Source organism: Macrobrachium rosenbergii, chromosome 26, assembly GCF_040412425.1.
Source record: "Macrobrachium rosenbergii isolate ZJJX-2024 chromosome 26, ASM4041242v1, whole genome shotgun sequence".
Classification (NCBI taxonomy): domain Eukaryota; kingdom Metazoa; phylum Arthropoda; class Malacostraca; order Decapoda; family Palaemonidae; genus Macrobrachium; species Macrobrachium rosenbergii.
The window spans coordinates 15883319-15901995 of record NC_089766.1 but is presented as its reverse complement, the minus strand read 5'-3'; the positions used below and the strand labels follow the sequence as shown (position 1 = coordinate 15901995).

The window sequence follows — 18677 nt, the reverse complement described above, 5'->3', positions numbered from 1 at the left end:
TTTTCTGATTAAAATCTAAAATAACAAATAGGTCTTCAAAACAACCAAGAAAAAAGGACTAAAAAAAAAAAAATTACATGACATCAACTCATAACTGTAGTGTATCCGTAACCTGTACGTAATACCAACTTGAACATATATCAACATGTACTAGAGTAACTTCACTTCAAGGTTATTTAAAAGACGAATACCAAACTAAACTGGTAAGAAAAACCACCTTAATGCTGTAGTTGATATAGTTAGTAAAAAGTTCAAATCTATTTTCATGGTTGCTTTCCAAAACCTTTCCCATTTTTCTAAAATATGGACATACTCTAACACACCTACCACGAAGCAAACAAGCAACTGTGAAAAATCTGAACTGACTCAAGACAACACTGATAATTACAGGAAGAGGTGTAAGAAGCTCATCAGAAACTTATTGCAATTACAGTACATGAGAAATGTATAAAAAGAAAGTAAAGTTTATTTAATGATATTTTCTATGTTCTCTGAGAAAATTGTTAGAAGTTTCAGTAAAATAATTTCTATTATTAGATGTCTCAGCATTGTATGGGATAATTAACCATATCATGCAAAGAGAATAAATGAAAAAAAGAAATATATCTTGTCGGAAAAGCACTAAATGCTCTTCAATACCATCTAGAGAATTCCTTTCCCTAAAAACAGACCCTAACTTTCCCATTCTGCACTTGACACTATGGTCTTGGCCTGTTTAATGGAGTATCAATCTTTGACTCATTAATGACAAATAGTTACATGTTTACACATGTTATGTAAATTCTTTTACATTTTTTATCAAGAAATTATACAATATTATCATCATAAATGAATATATCAATTGTTCACCTAGTGTAATCCGCAAAAATAGTAAACCAGTTACGGTTAAAATTTTTCAAAACTTTGAGAGTAAACCGTTCACTCTTTGCTTGAATAGTTTACTAGTAAACAGAAACCTTATTCAAGATGTTCTATGGGGAAAAGTTTCAAATCATCCAACTATTTAGCTGTCTAATTCTTTCAATATATCTTCTTGATTCTTTCCTGTTTCCTTAATATTCTCTCTCTACCATACTTATCTACGTTTTTCAAAGGCTGGTTTTCAAATCTAGTACTTTTACATTTTACAAATAAATCAAAATGGCATTTAAATGAAGACAAAAGAAAAATACTTTGTTAGGTGTTATTAAATTTGGTCTTCAAAAGGACTGAATGCTTTATGTTACAATCCAAACAGTCTGAGCTTGTTACACACAGCTTCCTACAATAATCTAGGTACCTCTGACAAAAGCAAGATTAATCTTTACTCATTGCTGTATAAGAGTACTGAATCTGTAGATGACTGCTCAACATGTGACTTACAGGATGATTATCCAGGAAAGCATGTTGAGAACATTTAAGAATTTTAGTGCCTCTTCTGACTGACTGACTTGCAGTATTTTAGCTACATATGACACAAAGATCTATATGGAATAAAGAATAAAACTTCCTATTGATCACTAATCATTTTCTATGTTACCCACTGAAATGTTATGAATATACATGACAAATAGATTTACTCACTGAACATGAAATGACTAAAAAGTTATCTTACTTCAGACACAAGTACCCGTACCCCTTCAAAACTTTTCATGTACTGCTTAACTTTTCATGCCCCCTAAAAAAAAGAACTATACATTTAAGAAAGGCTATGAAAGGTATTTTACCTACATCAAGTACAATAAAGTTACAAATATAAACAATTCCATACCATTCGAAACGGAGAAATTGATAACCTTTAAACCATGACATGTCTTGTGAAGATGACCGAGAGTCTGAGATGATTCTCAAACTAAACTCTAAAATTAACTGAAGTGAATACAAGAACAAATGATCTAAATAAAAACAACACTGAACAGTATTCCATCAGACACTGCAGCACTCTTTATGATTCTACCTTACAAGGTCTAAAGGTTAAGCCAATTCCATCATCTCAAAAATAAAATAAATAAAACAATGCAGTATTTGATACACTAAAGAACATTTAAATATATTAATTTTTTAAACTGATCCCATTATCTACTGCATAGCTATAATTCCTATTTGATAAAAGAAAATATTTTCCAGAATCGAGAACAAATAAATTGTGCAAAAAATTGTGTAATTAGTCTAGATTTGCTCTAGAATGAAACTATACATTTGGGCTAAACACAGAAAGAAAAATTCAGAGAAATACTGAATATACATATAGCTCACAGAACATTAAATAAGGACAGAATAAATGAGGCTATCAATGTGAAATAACTACAAAAAGCCCAAATCTTATTTGTCTCCTATACAACTATTATGGTCTGAAGTTATTTTTCCCTTTTATCTGTATGGTCAATAAGAGAAAGTTAATTTTTGTGAGAATCTATTTCCACATCACTGGACATATCCTGTCTACTGAATTGATTTGCAGTAGTTATCATAGGTAAACAGAAAAATAAATTCAAAAAGCTGGGTTAAGAATAAAAAAAAATGATGTAAAAGAAAACAAAATGTTCTGGTATTTGTATGTAGCAAAAAAAAAACAGACATTTTGCCTACTCCAGTGATCTATTAAGACTATCATACACCATGCATTCCCACTTCTCCAACATCACAAACTCAAACATAGATTCCTACATATAAAAAGTAGGAAGAACGAGTCATTTGTCATATGGAAAGTATTATATCAAGACAAAATACATTACTGACAAATCTCTTGTGTATATGCAACAAAATGTTTTTGTATTTGTTTGTATTTTTTAAAAACAGACATTGTGCTTACCCTAGTGATCTTTAAAGACTACTACCACATACCCTGCATTCCCACTTCTCAAACACAACAGAATCAAATAAAAACTCCTGCATATTAAAAGTAAGAACAAATCTCTTGTTTTTGCACAAAGTATGGCATATGCTTTACCATGTACATGTAGTCTTGAGTGAAAAATGTTTGCAACTCTTGTAAAAGTTTCCTAGCCTAACACAACAATATTTCCAAAGGTGATAGGAGAAATGGAGAGGTTTACTAAAATATAATTCACTGCAAATTTTAATGTACCGTATATACTCGTGTAATGTTCCGATATTTAAAGGCCAATTTTATGGCTTAAAATTTTGGGGTCGAACATTACATGAGGTATAGTTTTGGAAACTGGCAGATTTTGAAACTACAATAGAAGTGGAAAGTTCGTACAGGGTGATGAGACACGCACAAACTTATCTCTATTTCTTAAAGATCCCCTCCCATTGTTTTCAAAGGAAAACATTGATTTTTTGATTCGTATTCCTGTGAAAATGTCTTCCTATCTATAATGTTTTGAACACTCAATATTGGTGTAACCTTGGCACAAAAGCTGCGATATTTTGCCAAATTGTCGCTTGTGCACCTCACAGAGACATCCTGAAGATCGTCTGGATACTCTTCTTTCACTTTGCGAGCTATAAGGGAGGGCTCTTTTTCCAATACACGCTCTATTTTGCGAGAAACTCTAAGAAATTTTTCTGGGATGCCCAAACCTAGGAAGAGCTGTTGGAATACTTGACTCCCCACTTTCATGATATCTCACCCAGCACCTCTGAACTACTCTTTGCTTTAATTTAAGCTTTTGGCTATGAGCCCAGATCTTAGCCCCTCTTTGTAAAGGGTTATGATAGCAAAAACCCCATCTCTTTCCAGTTGTTTGCCTGGAGCCATGGGACTCGAGAAAAATAGCACTGAATGTCAGAAAATCACGCTCAAATGCATCGGAATTTGTAAACAAAAGATTGCTTACTGAAGCCCATCAGTTTTACCGGAGTGTTAGTAATAAATACCACTTAGTCATTTTGTGTAGGGGAAACACCAGTTAAGGTGCCAAGCAGTCAAAAAATAAATTTTTTCCCTTTGAAAACAATAGGAGGGGATCTTTAAGAAATAGCAATATGTTCGTGCATGTCTCGTCACCCTGTACGAACTTTCTGCTCATTGTAGGTTAAGCCTATGCTTTGGATTTCCCAACAATGGAAGTCAACAAAGTAGCATTTCCTTCCACAGAAGCTGACAAACTGTTTTTATTATTACAGTATTTTATCATTGTTAATGTTGTTTCTATATTTACAGCTGTTCCAGGCTATAATAAGTGTAGCCTACATTTCTCAAATGTAAACAAGTATTAGCTGCCATTTGTATTTCATCAGCTGATCTCTCTTTACTTATGATTCACAAAGAATTGTGCAGTTAAAATTCAGCAGTAAACTTCCTGTATGTATCTGACGACATACTGTGAAGGGTACTAAGTAAAAATATTTTTAAAACTTTTGATATAAGGAACAGTAACAGGGCAACAGAGTTAAAAGAAGAGTGGAATTGGGTAAAATGAGATTAAAGAATAGAAATGAATGGTTATTATACTGTTCGCTAGTTTTAGTGGTTGAAGAGGGATTAAAGAAGAAATGTATGATGATTACACTGTAACTAGCAGAACCGCTAGTTACAGTAGTTGCTTGGCAAGCTTGCAGTAGTTATGACAAAACAATTGTAAATAAAGGAGGTTGGAAGTTTTTTTTTCTTTTGTTTATTATAGTTAATTTTAATGACTTAACATGAGTATATACTGATTTCCTATACATTTTATAGGCATATTCTAAGCTTTTAGCTTTTTAGTTTAACTCAATTTTTAGATGTCAGAATCTTAGACTAGGCTATGGTAGCGACTGCTAACATAGTCTAGGCTACAATCACATTTTGATTCCAAATATATAGAAACAAAGCCTAGGCTTATTGCCAGAATCAAAACTTGAACATTACATGGGGAATATGCTAAAATCCTAATATATGCAGTAAAGCACTGGGGGTCCAACATTACATGGAGTGGAATAATACACGAGTGTGTACGGTAATGTACATAATACCAGCCCTTTTACTGAGAGCTAGAGTTACTACATTAACTTATATGCCATGTAATAACTGTTTGCTAGCTGCAGATTAAGAATGTTATATCTGGTAGTTTTACATATGTGAAGAAAAACAATGAAGGTCTTCAAGAAACATGTCAGATAATCAAATCTTTCTACATCTTTTCTGCATTTACGAGACTGAAAAAGTTTTTTTTAATAGTTTATCTTAAATTTTTAGTTTATTATGTAGTAATAAATTCAGCAACAATTTCCTTTCTATATTTTTCATTAAACATTAAAAAGGAAAATGAGACCTTGTGATAAGTCACAAGTACCCTAAGAATAACCTATTATGACTCCACTGACTGACTTTGAATTAATATGGCCCTGCTGAACTTCATGAAAACAGATTTAGTACTACATTATATAAATGAAATCAATTAAAAGTTTAAACCCTCCTTATCTTTTAATTCCTCATTACTTGGCAAATGGTAAATTTGTTATCAGTATGGCAAATGGTAAATTTGTTATCAGTAGGGCCCAACCAAAAACCCTTGGCAGACCTACGAAGAAAAACTTACTGAAACTAAGATATGAACTGCAAAACTCGCTAACATAACAGCCTAACAGAAGGCCTCAATCTGAGTCTGAGTCCTAGACTACTAACATGGAATAAAACAATGTAACTGAAATGAGCTGAAAACTAAAGCAAGAAAATCTGAGGATGCTACACAACCATATGGGATGGGAGGAATGGAAAAAGATTGAAATACTGTGGAAAAAACAATGTACTTGGAGCTATAAGAATTGTATGAGTAACATTCAAGAACTACTAAAACAAGGGCAAGTTTCTTTCACTACTAATAACTGTCACTCACATTAGTAGGCTTAAATTTTAAAACAACATGACAAGCTTCATATTTCTTTATATCCTCACTGATATATCTTTCTCTTAAATGACCAATGACTTTGTTACTAAAAATCCTTTTCTAAAACTTAATAAGAAATGCAACACCAAGAGTAGTAAATACGAAACCCCATTCTGTAGTGTTTACTTACACTTTAAACAATATGAAAATTCACATAAACAAAATTCACTGATATGAAGAAGTACAACTTTTAAAACCACCAAAAAAGATTCTTTCATTATCTGAGAAATGCTTTACAGCACACACACAATAGTTGATGCAGTGTTTCAGATGAAAAGGTAGTGGAAAAATGTTTAAATACACAAAATGATGGGAAAACAAAAACCAGATTCATACTCACCCTTTGTTTTGGCATTCAAGTATGCCTGATAACTCGGCGAAGCATGATATGTTTTCATAGCCTTTTCATACTCAAGCTGCAAAACAAAAACCACAAATGCAAGTACTGTAGTTTACAACAAGTGAAAATGCTGTCAATGTGCTAAGAATGGCGATTAAAGTGCAACAAGACGAAATAAATTTACAAAAGAAACCCATGTTATTTTGTTAATGTTGTATGTTGGCAGAATAAAAAAAAATCTAACAACGAAGGACGAAGAACAACAGGAGCAAAAGGAATTTCCATTCTAATTAATTTCAAAGTGAAGCTGCATGCAAATTACTCTCCACATACAAGCAATGCCACAGCAGTACCAAACACATGCAAGAACTAAAACAGTGACAGAAACTCAGAAAGGATTACGTCAAGGTCTGTGACAAGATGCTAATTCTAAGGCGCTCTCAGCTGACTGTTTTAGCTAGTACCATAAGCTACACACTGACATCCAAGTTCGGTAAATCTGTCATATCACTAAATTACACTCCAAAGTCTCAAGTTCAAAATGTAATTCAAAGTGAATACCATGACTGTTAGTTTCCTAACATAATACCTATATATATATATAAAGTTGGATGTGGGCCAAGCTGCTGAAAAGCTTAATCATCAAATTTTTCATAATTTTACAAGAAACAATACACTTTGTCTTAAATATAGAAGGATTCAATGAGCATAATATATATTAAGTGTTATGCATTACTTACATGATTTTGACAATATGAATGGTTGTACATATAGACTATGCCCAATTACACTGCTCACCTAATTTTCTGCATGCCAAAATCAAGGCCCTACTTTTGTGTTTTATTCATTAACACTGACCACAGCATTCTGGAAATCTTTCTGAACTTACCAAAGCTACTGAAGATTTCACAACTGCCCACTATAACTAATTCTCAGTTTGTATAAAAAAAAATTACTGGATGAAAGTTGGAAGAACTTGTGATCCTGAAATTGTATGTGCTAACTTGAAAAGACACATGGAGTTTCCAGAATTACGTCAACCTATCTGTCAAGTAAGATGTCTGGTCAAGTAAGATGCCTGGACTTTTAAGAATTACACTGTAATTCTACTTGCCATGTTAAATGCAAACTGTGGATGACAAAGAAAAGAAAAAATTTCTTTTTTACCTACAATAATGTTCATGTAAATTCAGCAGTCATGACAAACAGCAAGTGCTTAAGAGCTCACTACAGAACATGCAACATCAAATTAAGATCAGAAGTTGTCTCGGTATGAGACCATGCACTTCTAACAGAATAAAGAAAAATTCTGAAAAACACAAAATATAGTTAACTTATTTTCACTGAATGAAGGCCATAAATGAAAATGGTACATAATGCCTTCCAGAATTTCCCTTTGTAGCCTTAGTAAACCTTCACCATCAAAGGGGCATGCTCAAGTGAAAAACAGGAATGATTTCAATACATCATTCCACTTGACCACACGATATGTATAACCCTACGGTGCTGCTGCCTTTAATAGGAGCGTCAAACTCTCTTATTATGGTGCTGCTTTGGCCCCAATCCCGGCTTCCTATAACCTACCTTTGGACTTGGCCGCCAGATACTGTTGGTAGGCAGGCGAGTTGTGATACACCTCTAGAGCCTTAGTGTATTCAGCCTGCAAATCAAAGGGAGTCAGCACGTGACATACCCAATGCTAGTGGTCTGAAACAGACCTGTACCCAGCAGTTATAATTTTTTTTTTTTTAAATAGCAGCAGCACTGAGTGTCGTTTGTAACTGTACCAAAAGGGAAAAATGCTCTCTGGTTACTAGATATGGCATAAATTTAAATAACTATTCAACTGACACTGTTTACTGCTCATACTTTTCTAATTAATCTCTTTACCAAGATACTCCAACCATTCCTGTGGTCAACATAGTAACGTATAACAAAGCCTATAACTGAATCTACTAAAAATGAGTTGGTAATAACAGTGAACATTCACTTGTGATAAAATAAATCTACAAACAGAAGCATGGCAATGCAATCAAACAGACTTACTCAATGAAACAATATTAAGCAAATCCCCATCTGCCTATATACTGGAACAAACATACCACATCCAAATCACGTAAAAAGAATATTAAAATTCTATCAGCAAAAAGCACATTTGTAAGGGTTGTGATTAATTTAGTTTCTGAGGTCACAAGACAACAGCAGAACAAGGCTTTACCTTCTGAATATGAGAAGCACAAAAACATGACATTTACCTAGCTCTTCCCCTTTTAGTGCTCTCAGAGCAGGTTTCAAACAAATAGCAAAAACCCTATACAGTGAATTATTAAAAGGTACTTGAGGTTTCCTTAAAGACAACAATCACTAAAAGTTTTGGTAAACAATTTTAACATCCTTCGTCATTTGGTTTCATAACCTTCAACATTATAAAGGTGTAATGACTTCTTGACAAAATGCACAAGCACTCTTTTTATGCACTGAGTAACTGGGAATCTCATATCAAATGCATGAATTTTACATATGAAACTATCCCTACACACTACAACATACAAGCAACTGCTTACAAGGAAAAATCTCATTTCTTAACTGCATAAACAAGACTGCATAAAAAAATTTTGAATTAGTACTGCATATCCTAAAAAATTCTAATAATTCTGAAATGCCAAGAATTTTATTGTAAAGTTCAGGATGCTTATTTTTTATGAGTATTTTCTTTAAGTTCACACAGCCATGTATAAGACCAGTTGTAATTCTGCTTCAGAGTTAGGTTTTCAAAGTAAACTTACAACTAACTCTACTATGCTATGAAGTTTTCTAATCTGTGTCACTATTTCAAATACATCCCAAGCTAGTTATTGCTTTCATCACAAATTTCAGTGCTCTGCTTTGTCCTACACTTATTAATATCAAATCTAGCATCTAGCCATCACTTTCAATTGATCTACCCAAGTTTTTTTCCAACAACTTGGGTTAAAATACAAAGATTACATTGTTAATAGCTGGCAAGTCAGTTCACAGACAACATGAAAATACAAAAGATGACATCAAGGATAATGCATTCACAAACATAAGAACTACATAGAAAGACCTCTCATACTACGTCATTAATATAACCATGACCCTAGAAATCCTGAGAATTTTCAGTGTCCCGAGGTTTGGGTAACAGGTTGGCTAAATTTAATGAGTCCTTGCTCAAACTGCTGATCTCAAAAAACTAGTGGTTTCCAAAAGGGGAGTATACTGCTGAGCCACAATGTTACCCAAAGCTCAAGAGCCTGGTTCTGTGTGCTTCATACCCACAACAAATGAATTCATGAAAGGTAACTAACTTGAAGAAATGACAATTACACCAACACTACAATCATTCCCTTCACCTATAACCATGCAGTTCTAAACTTCATACCATACTTAGTGAAAACAGCAAATAAAATGCAGAGAGTTTAGATTGAAATATCAAGTACAGGTAATCAAATACTATTATGGGAGTATTAGTTTCTAAGTTTTTAAACTTCCTTGGAAACAATAAGAATGAATGAAAAAAAATTAGGAATACCACACCCAAAGGAAATGCTACATATAAATCTTAGAAAGTTTTCTTGTGATACACTTAATAATAAACAGCTCTTAGCAAAAGAACAAATCCTCAACAGTTTAGATACAAGGAATGCTGTAATTCTGCAAGTACGTACAGGTATATTTGGCACTGGGAAAATCTGTTTTTTAGCAACCTAAATAAAGGATTTCACTTCAACATAAATTAAAATTTTAGATATCAAGCAGTAAAACATGACTTTAAAAGATGCATGCCAACATGTGGAATGTCAGTTATTGTGTATGTAATTATGATATATCAAATGATCCACAAGTAATACAAAGTTCTATAATTCTTTCACAGTTGAAATATCTTAAAAAACTATCTCCCAACCTCTAAACCTACAAAATAGCATAATTTATGCTGGGAACTCTGAATCTACTCTGTTCTGGAAAAAAAAGTGATTTTACATAGTTTTATTATATAATCCAAATGCTTCACTTATCAAATGAAAGTATTTTCTAAAAAGAAGATACAAATAATGCAATTAGGATACTTCTTTGGCATACCTATCAACAAATAACTCAAAAGTAAATACCAGTTATGGCAGGAAAAACCAATAAAGATGCTACTGCTGTGGTCTAACGGCTAATCTGGTGAATAGTTTATATATATCATCCAGCCTTGAGGAGGCAGATCATACACCATGTCACCTTGGGTCATTCTAGTTGTCCTCTTATACTTCAGCATTAAGGATGCACCAGTTATGCTGGTTCTTTTGGTCTAAAGAAGAATTCTGGGAGATCTGACCCTGAATATTTTTAAAGGGAGGTCTGGTACATTTGCATTTAAAATAACAATGATAAATCCTGACAACAACTAAAACATATAACCTATCTCTACTATAAGGCATCCTGACAAATTTTATATACTATATATAACTTGTTTACTACCAAACTTTTTTTCTGTAGGGTTTACTGACTGCTATGTGCCTTGCATGGCACACTGTTTGAGTCTTCAAGGTTCTTTGCAGCATTTGGCCCAAGGTCGCTCTGGTCCAACTTGCGTCCATTATTTTATATGTTTTACTGCACCCCCTTACTTTTACCACATATTTCTGGAGAAACTGATGCTTGTATTACAGTGTGTGAGTTGAGGAAGGTGAGCTTGCTGAAGGCCTAAAGCCGCTGCCTGGTCCTAAGCCCAGGTCCTCATATCAACATTAAATTTTTATTAACCTTGCCATTTTCTCAAAGTTAAAATGAAGTGTGTTGTTTGTTCATAAAACACTTTGTTATCCTGTTCTTCTTCTATCTGATATTATTTATCTTCTACTATTCTTTTACAATTATTAATCTTCTTCCCCCTTACAACTTTTTCTCTAGACTACATTTGGAGCATAACCTAGTTAAAAAGGAAAACAGTATACTCAACTGTCAAACATCATTCACTGTTTGTTTGAAGTTTTGTACAGCGGAGGCCCTAAAGTAACAATAAACATCATCAAGCTGAATACAAGATATTTCTCTCACTTGAACCACCTACTGATGCAGAGGCAGACACAGCTGTTGTCATTCTTTGGGGTGGTGAAAGAGCCAATAAAGTTCTTCTTAGCACTTTTGTCAATTCTGATACTTTCTCTTATGTTTTAATATAATACAGTGCTAAAAATTTTTATCCAACTGTTAATACTATTCTGCTCAATTCTTCTCATGTCTTTATAATTCTGCTTTGCTCTCCTACGCCTCATATTAATTACTTTGCATTTTATTTGTATATTTTAATCTGCTTCCTCAAAGACATACCTAACACAGAAAAAAATTGCTACTTTTAGAGAAACTCAATTTTACTTTTTTCTGACCAAAATTGGGCACCTCTCAATACAATTCATTACAACAGTCACCATCAATATATCACCACAAGAAGTTTTCCTTTTACAGTGCCTTTACATCAGGAATGAAGTTATAAGAAGAGAAAGATAATCACTACCATCCAACATACTGCCTAGCCCTACTGCTCTTCCCATCATATTATTTCACCTTGTGGTATTGCAAGACCAGTGGCAATTGCCCTCCCTACATTCTTCTCTGTTACTTAAATTAGGCACCCTACCTATAATCAAACACTCTCTTTAGTTTACTGGCCCTTACCATCACTGTCAACATATCAGCCTATTTCTAATACCCTAATGCTAAAATTTATATTACTTCCTGTACTGGCTTTTAGGAAAGAATAAACAGAGAAAGAATCTAGGTGTTGTTTATATCGAACTCTTTCAAGGAAGCCAGTACGGGATAGCAGTTTTTGCCAAAGACTGCATGATAAATAATATAGACATCTATGGCAACTCCTAAAACCTACGTTATGTCTGCAGCTTCATAAGCATCCTTTTAATTCATGAAAAACTATAGTAGAAAAAATACATCAATTCTGAGTATTAATGGCTTCAATAAAAACAGGTTTAAACCTGATTTATATGTTTTCAAACCCTAACATTTCAATTTTTTGTCAATTACTTGAAAGATACCAACTGAAATAGATTTACAGTGACAAAATGGCTAAAAAGGATGGATGCTCAGCACAGTTGCCACTTCCAATACTGCTTTAAAGAGGCTAAGCAACTTTGCAATATGTCAGTGATATCAAAATCACATATATACCCAGTAAAATAATAAAAAAAAGAAAATAAAATAACTGTACTGTTATCTCTCATATGCTGAAGTAAAACAAAAGTCCCAAAGAAGAAGAACACATATAGGCAATAAAAGATATTATTCCTTACCAATCATACCTGGACCTGTTCCATTTACTTTATAAGATAAGGGTTACATACACTATACTAGAACCACAACCTTCTTTACAGTACCCAATACATGAACATGACATTTTTATGATAAAAGAAAGTTTTTTATATACTTACCCAGTAACTACATAGCTATTAGTTTGTAACTATCACGGCAGTTCAACATTTGAAATTCGCGGTAACGAGCTATTGCTTTTGGTGCAGGTAACTAGACCCCGCCCACTTTCGGGGAAGAATAGGTACAACAGTGCTGGAGAGCTCAATTTGTTTGTGCCCTATGTCCATGAGAGGGGAGGCAGGAGGGCTTTGATCATGTGATTACTTGTTAAGTATACATAAAACTTTATCATAAAAATGTCATTTTTATATAAAACTTTATCATAAAAATGTCACTTTTATATAAAACTTTATCATAAAAATGTCTTTATATAAGTAACTTACCAAGTAACCACTCTATAGCTGAATCCCACATTGACAGGAGGTGGGATGCATGGACATGTTCTACTCAAAAACACTTAGTAAAGGAGATGAATTTGAAATCGAAAGATAGCTAGCAGCATTGGTGTAATGCTTGTTGTAGCCTTACCTGGTGAGAGAGCTGCAGCAGGAAGATACTGCCTCTGGTTGGCGCTCATCTCAACCTGCAGTGACGCGGCAGTAAAGCCGAGGGTCGTCTCTTCTTCAGTGGGAAACCTTGAAGACAAGGAGTACTCCGAAGGCCGACAAGACTTTACAAAAAAACAAGTGCCCTTGCCCTGGGTGCAGTATATAAACACAACCAGAAATTTGTTACCACACAACATTAAAAACAAAAACCACCACCCATGCATTAAAAACAATGACTGGTGGGTACTCGACATCCTTAACAAGGTGAGGAGATAGAGGAATAGAAGGGATACCTCCTATCCTTCTTCCCCCAATACCATGCCAGCCATGGCCAGTGGACCTAACATACTGCAATTGTTATAAACTGTCCCTACATTGCGCAAATAATTGGAGGTGAACACTGATTTTGACTTCCAGTATGTTGATTGGAGAATCGTAGAAAGCAACAAGTTGTTCTTAAAAACCAACGAAGTGGCAACTGCTCTTATTTCATGAGCTTTGACTTTAAAAACAGGGAGAACGTCCTCTTGAATTTCCGTGTGTGATTTGAAAATAACACACTTTAGAAAGAAGGCTAAGGCATTCTTAGATAACGGACGTGGGGGGTTCTTCACTGAACACCATAGATGCCGAGAAGGATCTCTGATCTTCTTGGTTCTATTCAAGTACTGCATTAGAGCTCTAACTGGGCAAAGAGCTCTCTCCTGGTCTACTGGCCCAAGGATATCCTTTAAATTCCTGATCGTGAACGAATGACGCCAGGGGTTGGACGGGGTCTCGTTCTTTGCCAGGAATCCAAGCGCAAATGAGCAGACCGCGTCTCCCTGCAAAAAAACCCACTGTCTTACTGAAAGCACATAATTTGCTGATCCTCTTTGCAGTAGCTAAAGCAACAAAAAAGAGAGTCTTCCTGGTTAAATCACGCAGCGATAAGGAGTCGGGGTTCAAATGGAGGGCTGGAGAGCCATTTGAGGGTGACATCTAGATTTCAGGCAACTGACATAGACTTCTCTTGCTTGGAAGTGTCTAAGGACTTAATCAAATTGCTTATGTCTTGATTAATAGAAAAATCCAGACCTCTATGTCTAACCACGGAGTTTAACATAGACCTATAGCCTCTGAAAGTGGAGGTAGCTAAACCTCAAGAGGACCTCAGAAATACTAAAAAATCAGCATTCTGTGCTACAGAGGTTTTATAAGAAGAGACATCATGTCTTTGGCACCAGCTATGAAAGACTGTCCACTGCACCTGGTAGACATTAGCGGAAGACTGACATCTGCACTTAGCGATTGCTTCTGCAGCTTTTCTTGAAAAGTCCTTCGTTCTGACATGTTCCCTGACAGTCTGAAGCCTGTCGGAGCAAGAGTGGATAAGCCTTGATGGAACTGATGGAAGTGAGGCTGCTTTAGAAGGCTTCTCTTCTGTGGCAGAAGTCCGGGAGAAGTCTGTTAGGGACTCTGAGAAGGTCCGGGAACCACTTCTTCTGTGGCCAAAACGGAGCTACAAGAATCATGGGTGTGTTGTTGTGAGTCATGAACTTTGTTAGAACTTCTCTCAACAGTGGAAAGGTATACACATACACTTCTCTGAACAGTGGAAAGGCATACACATCCAAGTCTGACCAGTCCTGGAGCATGGCATCCGTCGCCCATGCCACAGGGTCCAGGGCTGGGGAACAGTGAAACGGAGAGGCGATGGTTGCTCGATGTTGCAAACAGATCTATCCATGGCTTTCTCCACCATTTCCACAGGTCGGTGCACCCCTGCGGATTCAGTGTCCATTCTGTCGGTAGGACCTGTCTGCAGCGACTTAATTAGTCCGAAAGGACGTTTAACTTGCCCTGGATGAAGTGAGCTAGTATTCTGGTGTGGTTCTTCTGTGCCCAGAGAAGAACATCCTTGGCTGCTTCGTAAAGGGAGAAGGAGCAAGTCCCTCCCTGGTTCTTGATATAGGGTAAAGCGGTAGTGTTGTCTGAATGGACTGTGACTGTTATGTTGTACGTTGCAGTCGTGAAATGCACAGACCATGTCCTGGAAACTTTCCAGTTGTTTAAAAAAGCCCCCAACCCAGATCCAAAGCGTCTGAGTACAATGTTAGGTCGGGGCTCAGAGGCTGCAGTGACTTTCCTACTAAAAACCTCTCTTCTGCAAGCCACCATCAAAAGTCCTCCTTGATTTTGGGAGTGATGCAGAAAATGAAGGAGTCTGGGAGAGTTTTCCTGTGCCAACTGGCCTTTAGGAAGAATTGCAGGACTCATGTGTAGTCTTCCTAGAGGCACAATCTTCTTGATGGATGAGTGTGCCCAGCAGACTCATCTATTCGTTGGCTGTGCATGACCAGCAAGAAATGAAGTTCCTTACTTTCTGAAGGCAGGCTTGGATTCTTTTGTGGAATAGAAAAGCCTGAAAAGTCAGAGCATTGATCCTCATCCCCAAATAGAGAATCGATTGTATCTGAGCTAATTGAGACTTCTGAAAATTGATTAAAAGGCCCAACTCTTGAGCAAGCAGAAGTGTCTTTTGAACGTCCTCCGTACATCTTGTTCTCGATGAGTGTAGTAGCCAGTCATCCAAATACAGACAGACGTTAATAACCATGAGATGGATGCATTTCGCAACCGGGCCGAGAACATGGGTGAAAACTTGCGGAGCTAAAGAGAGGCCGGAGCACAGAGCTCTGAACTGAAGGACTCTGCCCTGCAATACAAAACTTAAGATACTTCCTGGAGTGCAGCTGTACTGGAACAAGGGAATACGCGTCCTGCATGTTGATCGTCACCATCCAGTCTCCCTGATGAATGGCCGACTGGACTGATCTGTTCATTTCCATCTTGAACTTGGTGGTCTGCACAAAAAAGTTCAATGCGCTGACATCCAGGACAGGTCTCCAACCTCCCGACGCCTTGGGAACATGAACAGTCGGTTGTAAAATCCTTCTGAGCTTGAGTCTTCGACCATCTCTACACCTCTTTTCCTGAGTAGAGATGAGACATCTTCCTTTAGGGCCAAAAGCCTCTCCGAGCCTACTGAGTAGACTGTTAAGCTGATGGGTAGGATGTCAAAGGAGGTTTTTCCCTGAATGGGATGGCATAGCCCTCTTGGAGGATTTTGACTACTCAGGGTTCTGCGTTCCTGGCTTTCCATCTGGCCTCACTTGTGAGAGGCCGGTTTGGAGGACGACTTCTTGTCTGGTTGGACTGACCACAGGTTTGAGTGAGGACGGGGCTGAAACTTAGCTCTTTCACTTTGAAAGGGCTGCTGCTGCAGCAGGGAGACAGTCCTTGTACTGAACGAGACTTAAGCACCATGGCTTGGTTCCTTGGAACGCCTTGTAGACTGCATTAAAAGGTCTTGTGTCGACTTCTTCTGTAAGTCCGATGCGACGTGCTCTCTGTAGATCTCGGGAATAAGGCTGAATGATCCAAGAGAGCGAATAGGACAGCCAACCTCTGAGAGGGAGTGACACCTTTTGTGGTATAAGTATACCACAGTTTTCTCTTCTTGAGAACTCTCATGGAGAATAAGGCAGCCAGCTCTTGGGAGCCATCCCTGATGGCCTTATTCGCACATGAGAGCACTCCCAACCTATCTGATGAGAAGTTCTCTTGAATGTACTACAGTCCTCTATCTTCTTGGTTAAGGGCCCCCCCCCAAAAACAACCCTTTTCCAGTCCAAGAAGCTGAAAGCTTCTAAGACTTTGAAGACATTTCTCCCTAAATGGTCTACAGGCAGTCCCCGGTTATTGGCAGGGGTTCAGTTCTGACAGCTTGATGATAAGCAAAAATCGCCAATAACCGATAATCTGCGATTTTCGGCTCTTAATGGCACTGATAACCTAAGATCAGCGCCTCTGTTAGGTATGTACAGGCACCAATACCCAATCATTGGCACGGACAAGTGGAAATTGGTGATTTTCGGAAGCAGAAATTGGTGATTTTCGGCACTGAAAATCACAGATTTTCCTCGCTAGACAAGCCCCATAAAACCGGATCGCCAATTACCGGGGACTGCCTGTAACTCCAAGGACGTGACCATGATCTTTGCAGAATTAAAAGTAGATCTCTGTGCCGAGTCAACAAGGCTGGGGAAGTCCCCCTGGGAGGAGGCAGAAACTCCAAGAGAAGGAGCTTCTCCAGTTGAATATGACAAGTACCTCCTTGGCGACAAACAAGAGGGAGGTGCGCTGAAAACCACCTTACCAAACTCCCTCTTCATTAGTCAGGCGGACACTATTGGTTGCCTCATCATAAAGGCAGAACCTGGAGACAACGGGGCCCTTGGAAAGAAGAAAGCTGGGTAGCAGAAGAGGAAGTACTTTAACCCCCACAGTCCGGGTATCTTTCCTGAAAGATTTAAATTAACTCTGTGGCGGAGTCCGGGTATCTTTCCTGAAAGATTTCAATCGCCCGCCAAATGTTTTGAATGGAATTGGCGCAATTTTTCTGCTGCGACACCTCTAGAGTATTTTTGACAAATTGGCAACCCATAGATCACCATACACCACCTCTGAGAGCTGAATGAGAGCGATCAGTAGTCCCCAAGCATTGGCTATGGAGGGTCGCGGATCATTTTCTTCTGACCCCCAACCAAGCACTTCGCGCGGTCTTGGTGCGCGCCCACGTGTCTCGGATGATAGTGATACTTTTGTCAGTGATCCTTCTACTAGTAAGAAAAAAATTAGTAGTAAAAAGAGGCCCCTAACGACCAAAGAAATCAGTGAAACTTTGAAATTGTTGGAAGAATTCCACGATAGTGATAGCTATGGGAGCGAGTCTGATTACGAGAACGGCGTTCTCGAAGGCTTGGGATGGGCTGATGAAAGTGGTGATGAGGAACTGAATGATCCTACATATCGTCAGCAAGAAACTGATAGTAGTAGTGATGATAGTGATGCTTATCAAGCGAAATAATTGATGATGAAGAAGACATTCTCGAGGCAGAGGGTCCGTTTGCCGGCGGCCGCAGGCAGGCAACGGGGAGGGTGGGATCCTCTTCCTCTCGCAGTTCATCGGGGAAGGGAAGCGGCCGTGGTGTTCGAACACATGGGTCGGCTGCAGCTACAGAAGATGACGGTTGGACTGATGGGCGTAATTTCGTTCCTCATGATTATGTTTTGGTGGTTCAGCAGGAGTGACGCTAGATTTTGACCTCGACCCTAATATGAGTGAAGAATCCGATTATTTTCGGAAATTCATCGCGATGATATAGTGCAAGTCATGGTCGATGAAACCAATCGGTATCACTCGCTCCTCACACGTGACAGGCCTCCTGGTACATCGAAGATGAAGAAATGGGTGGATGTTTGTCTCCAAGAAATGATAGTGTTCCTGGCTCTCACGTTACTAATGCCTCATACATCGAAGCATCGTATGAGGGATTACTGGGCAACAGATGCATACATATATACGCCAATATATGGAAATTTCATGCCACGTGACAGATATCAGGATATATATCGGTTCTTGCATTTTCAGACAATGAGATGAGGGATAGAAATAGTAATGATAGACTGTGGAAAATAAGAGATGTCTTGAAATGGTATGGGAAAGATTCAAAAATATTTTTATCCCTTCCAAAAACT

At 37.3% G+C, this 18677-nt stretch overlaps 1 protein-coding gene across 26 annotated transcripts in view; it reads right to left on the bottom strand.

Moving 5' to 3' along the window:
- Bap111 (Brahma associated protein 111kD) overlaps positions 1-18677 on the bottom strand; it is a 167112-nt gene that overhangs the window by 8275 nt on the left and 140160 nt on the right. For 13 of the 26 annotated variants that reach the window (XM_067128388.1, XM_067128384.1, XM_067128373.1 and 10 more), the window contains one exon: positions 7738-7813. In XM_067128388.1, coding sequence (XP_066984489.1) covers positions 7738-7813 — 76 coding nt within the window. Of the gene's footprint in view, positions 1-6153; positions 6230-7737; positions 7814-18677 lie in introns of all 26 variants that reach the window. The other 13 variants (XM_067128362.1, XM_067128371.1, XM_067128381.1 and 10 more) reach the window with 1 other exon arrangement.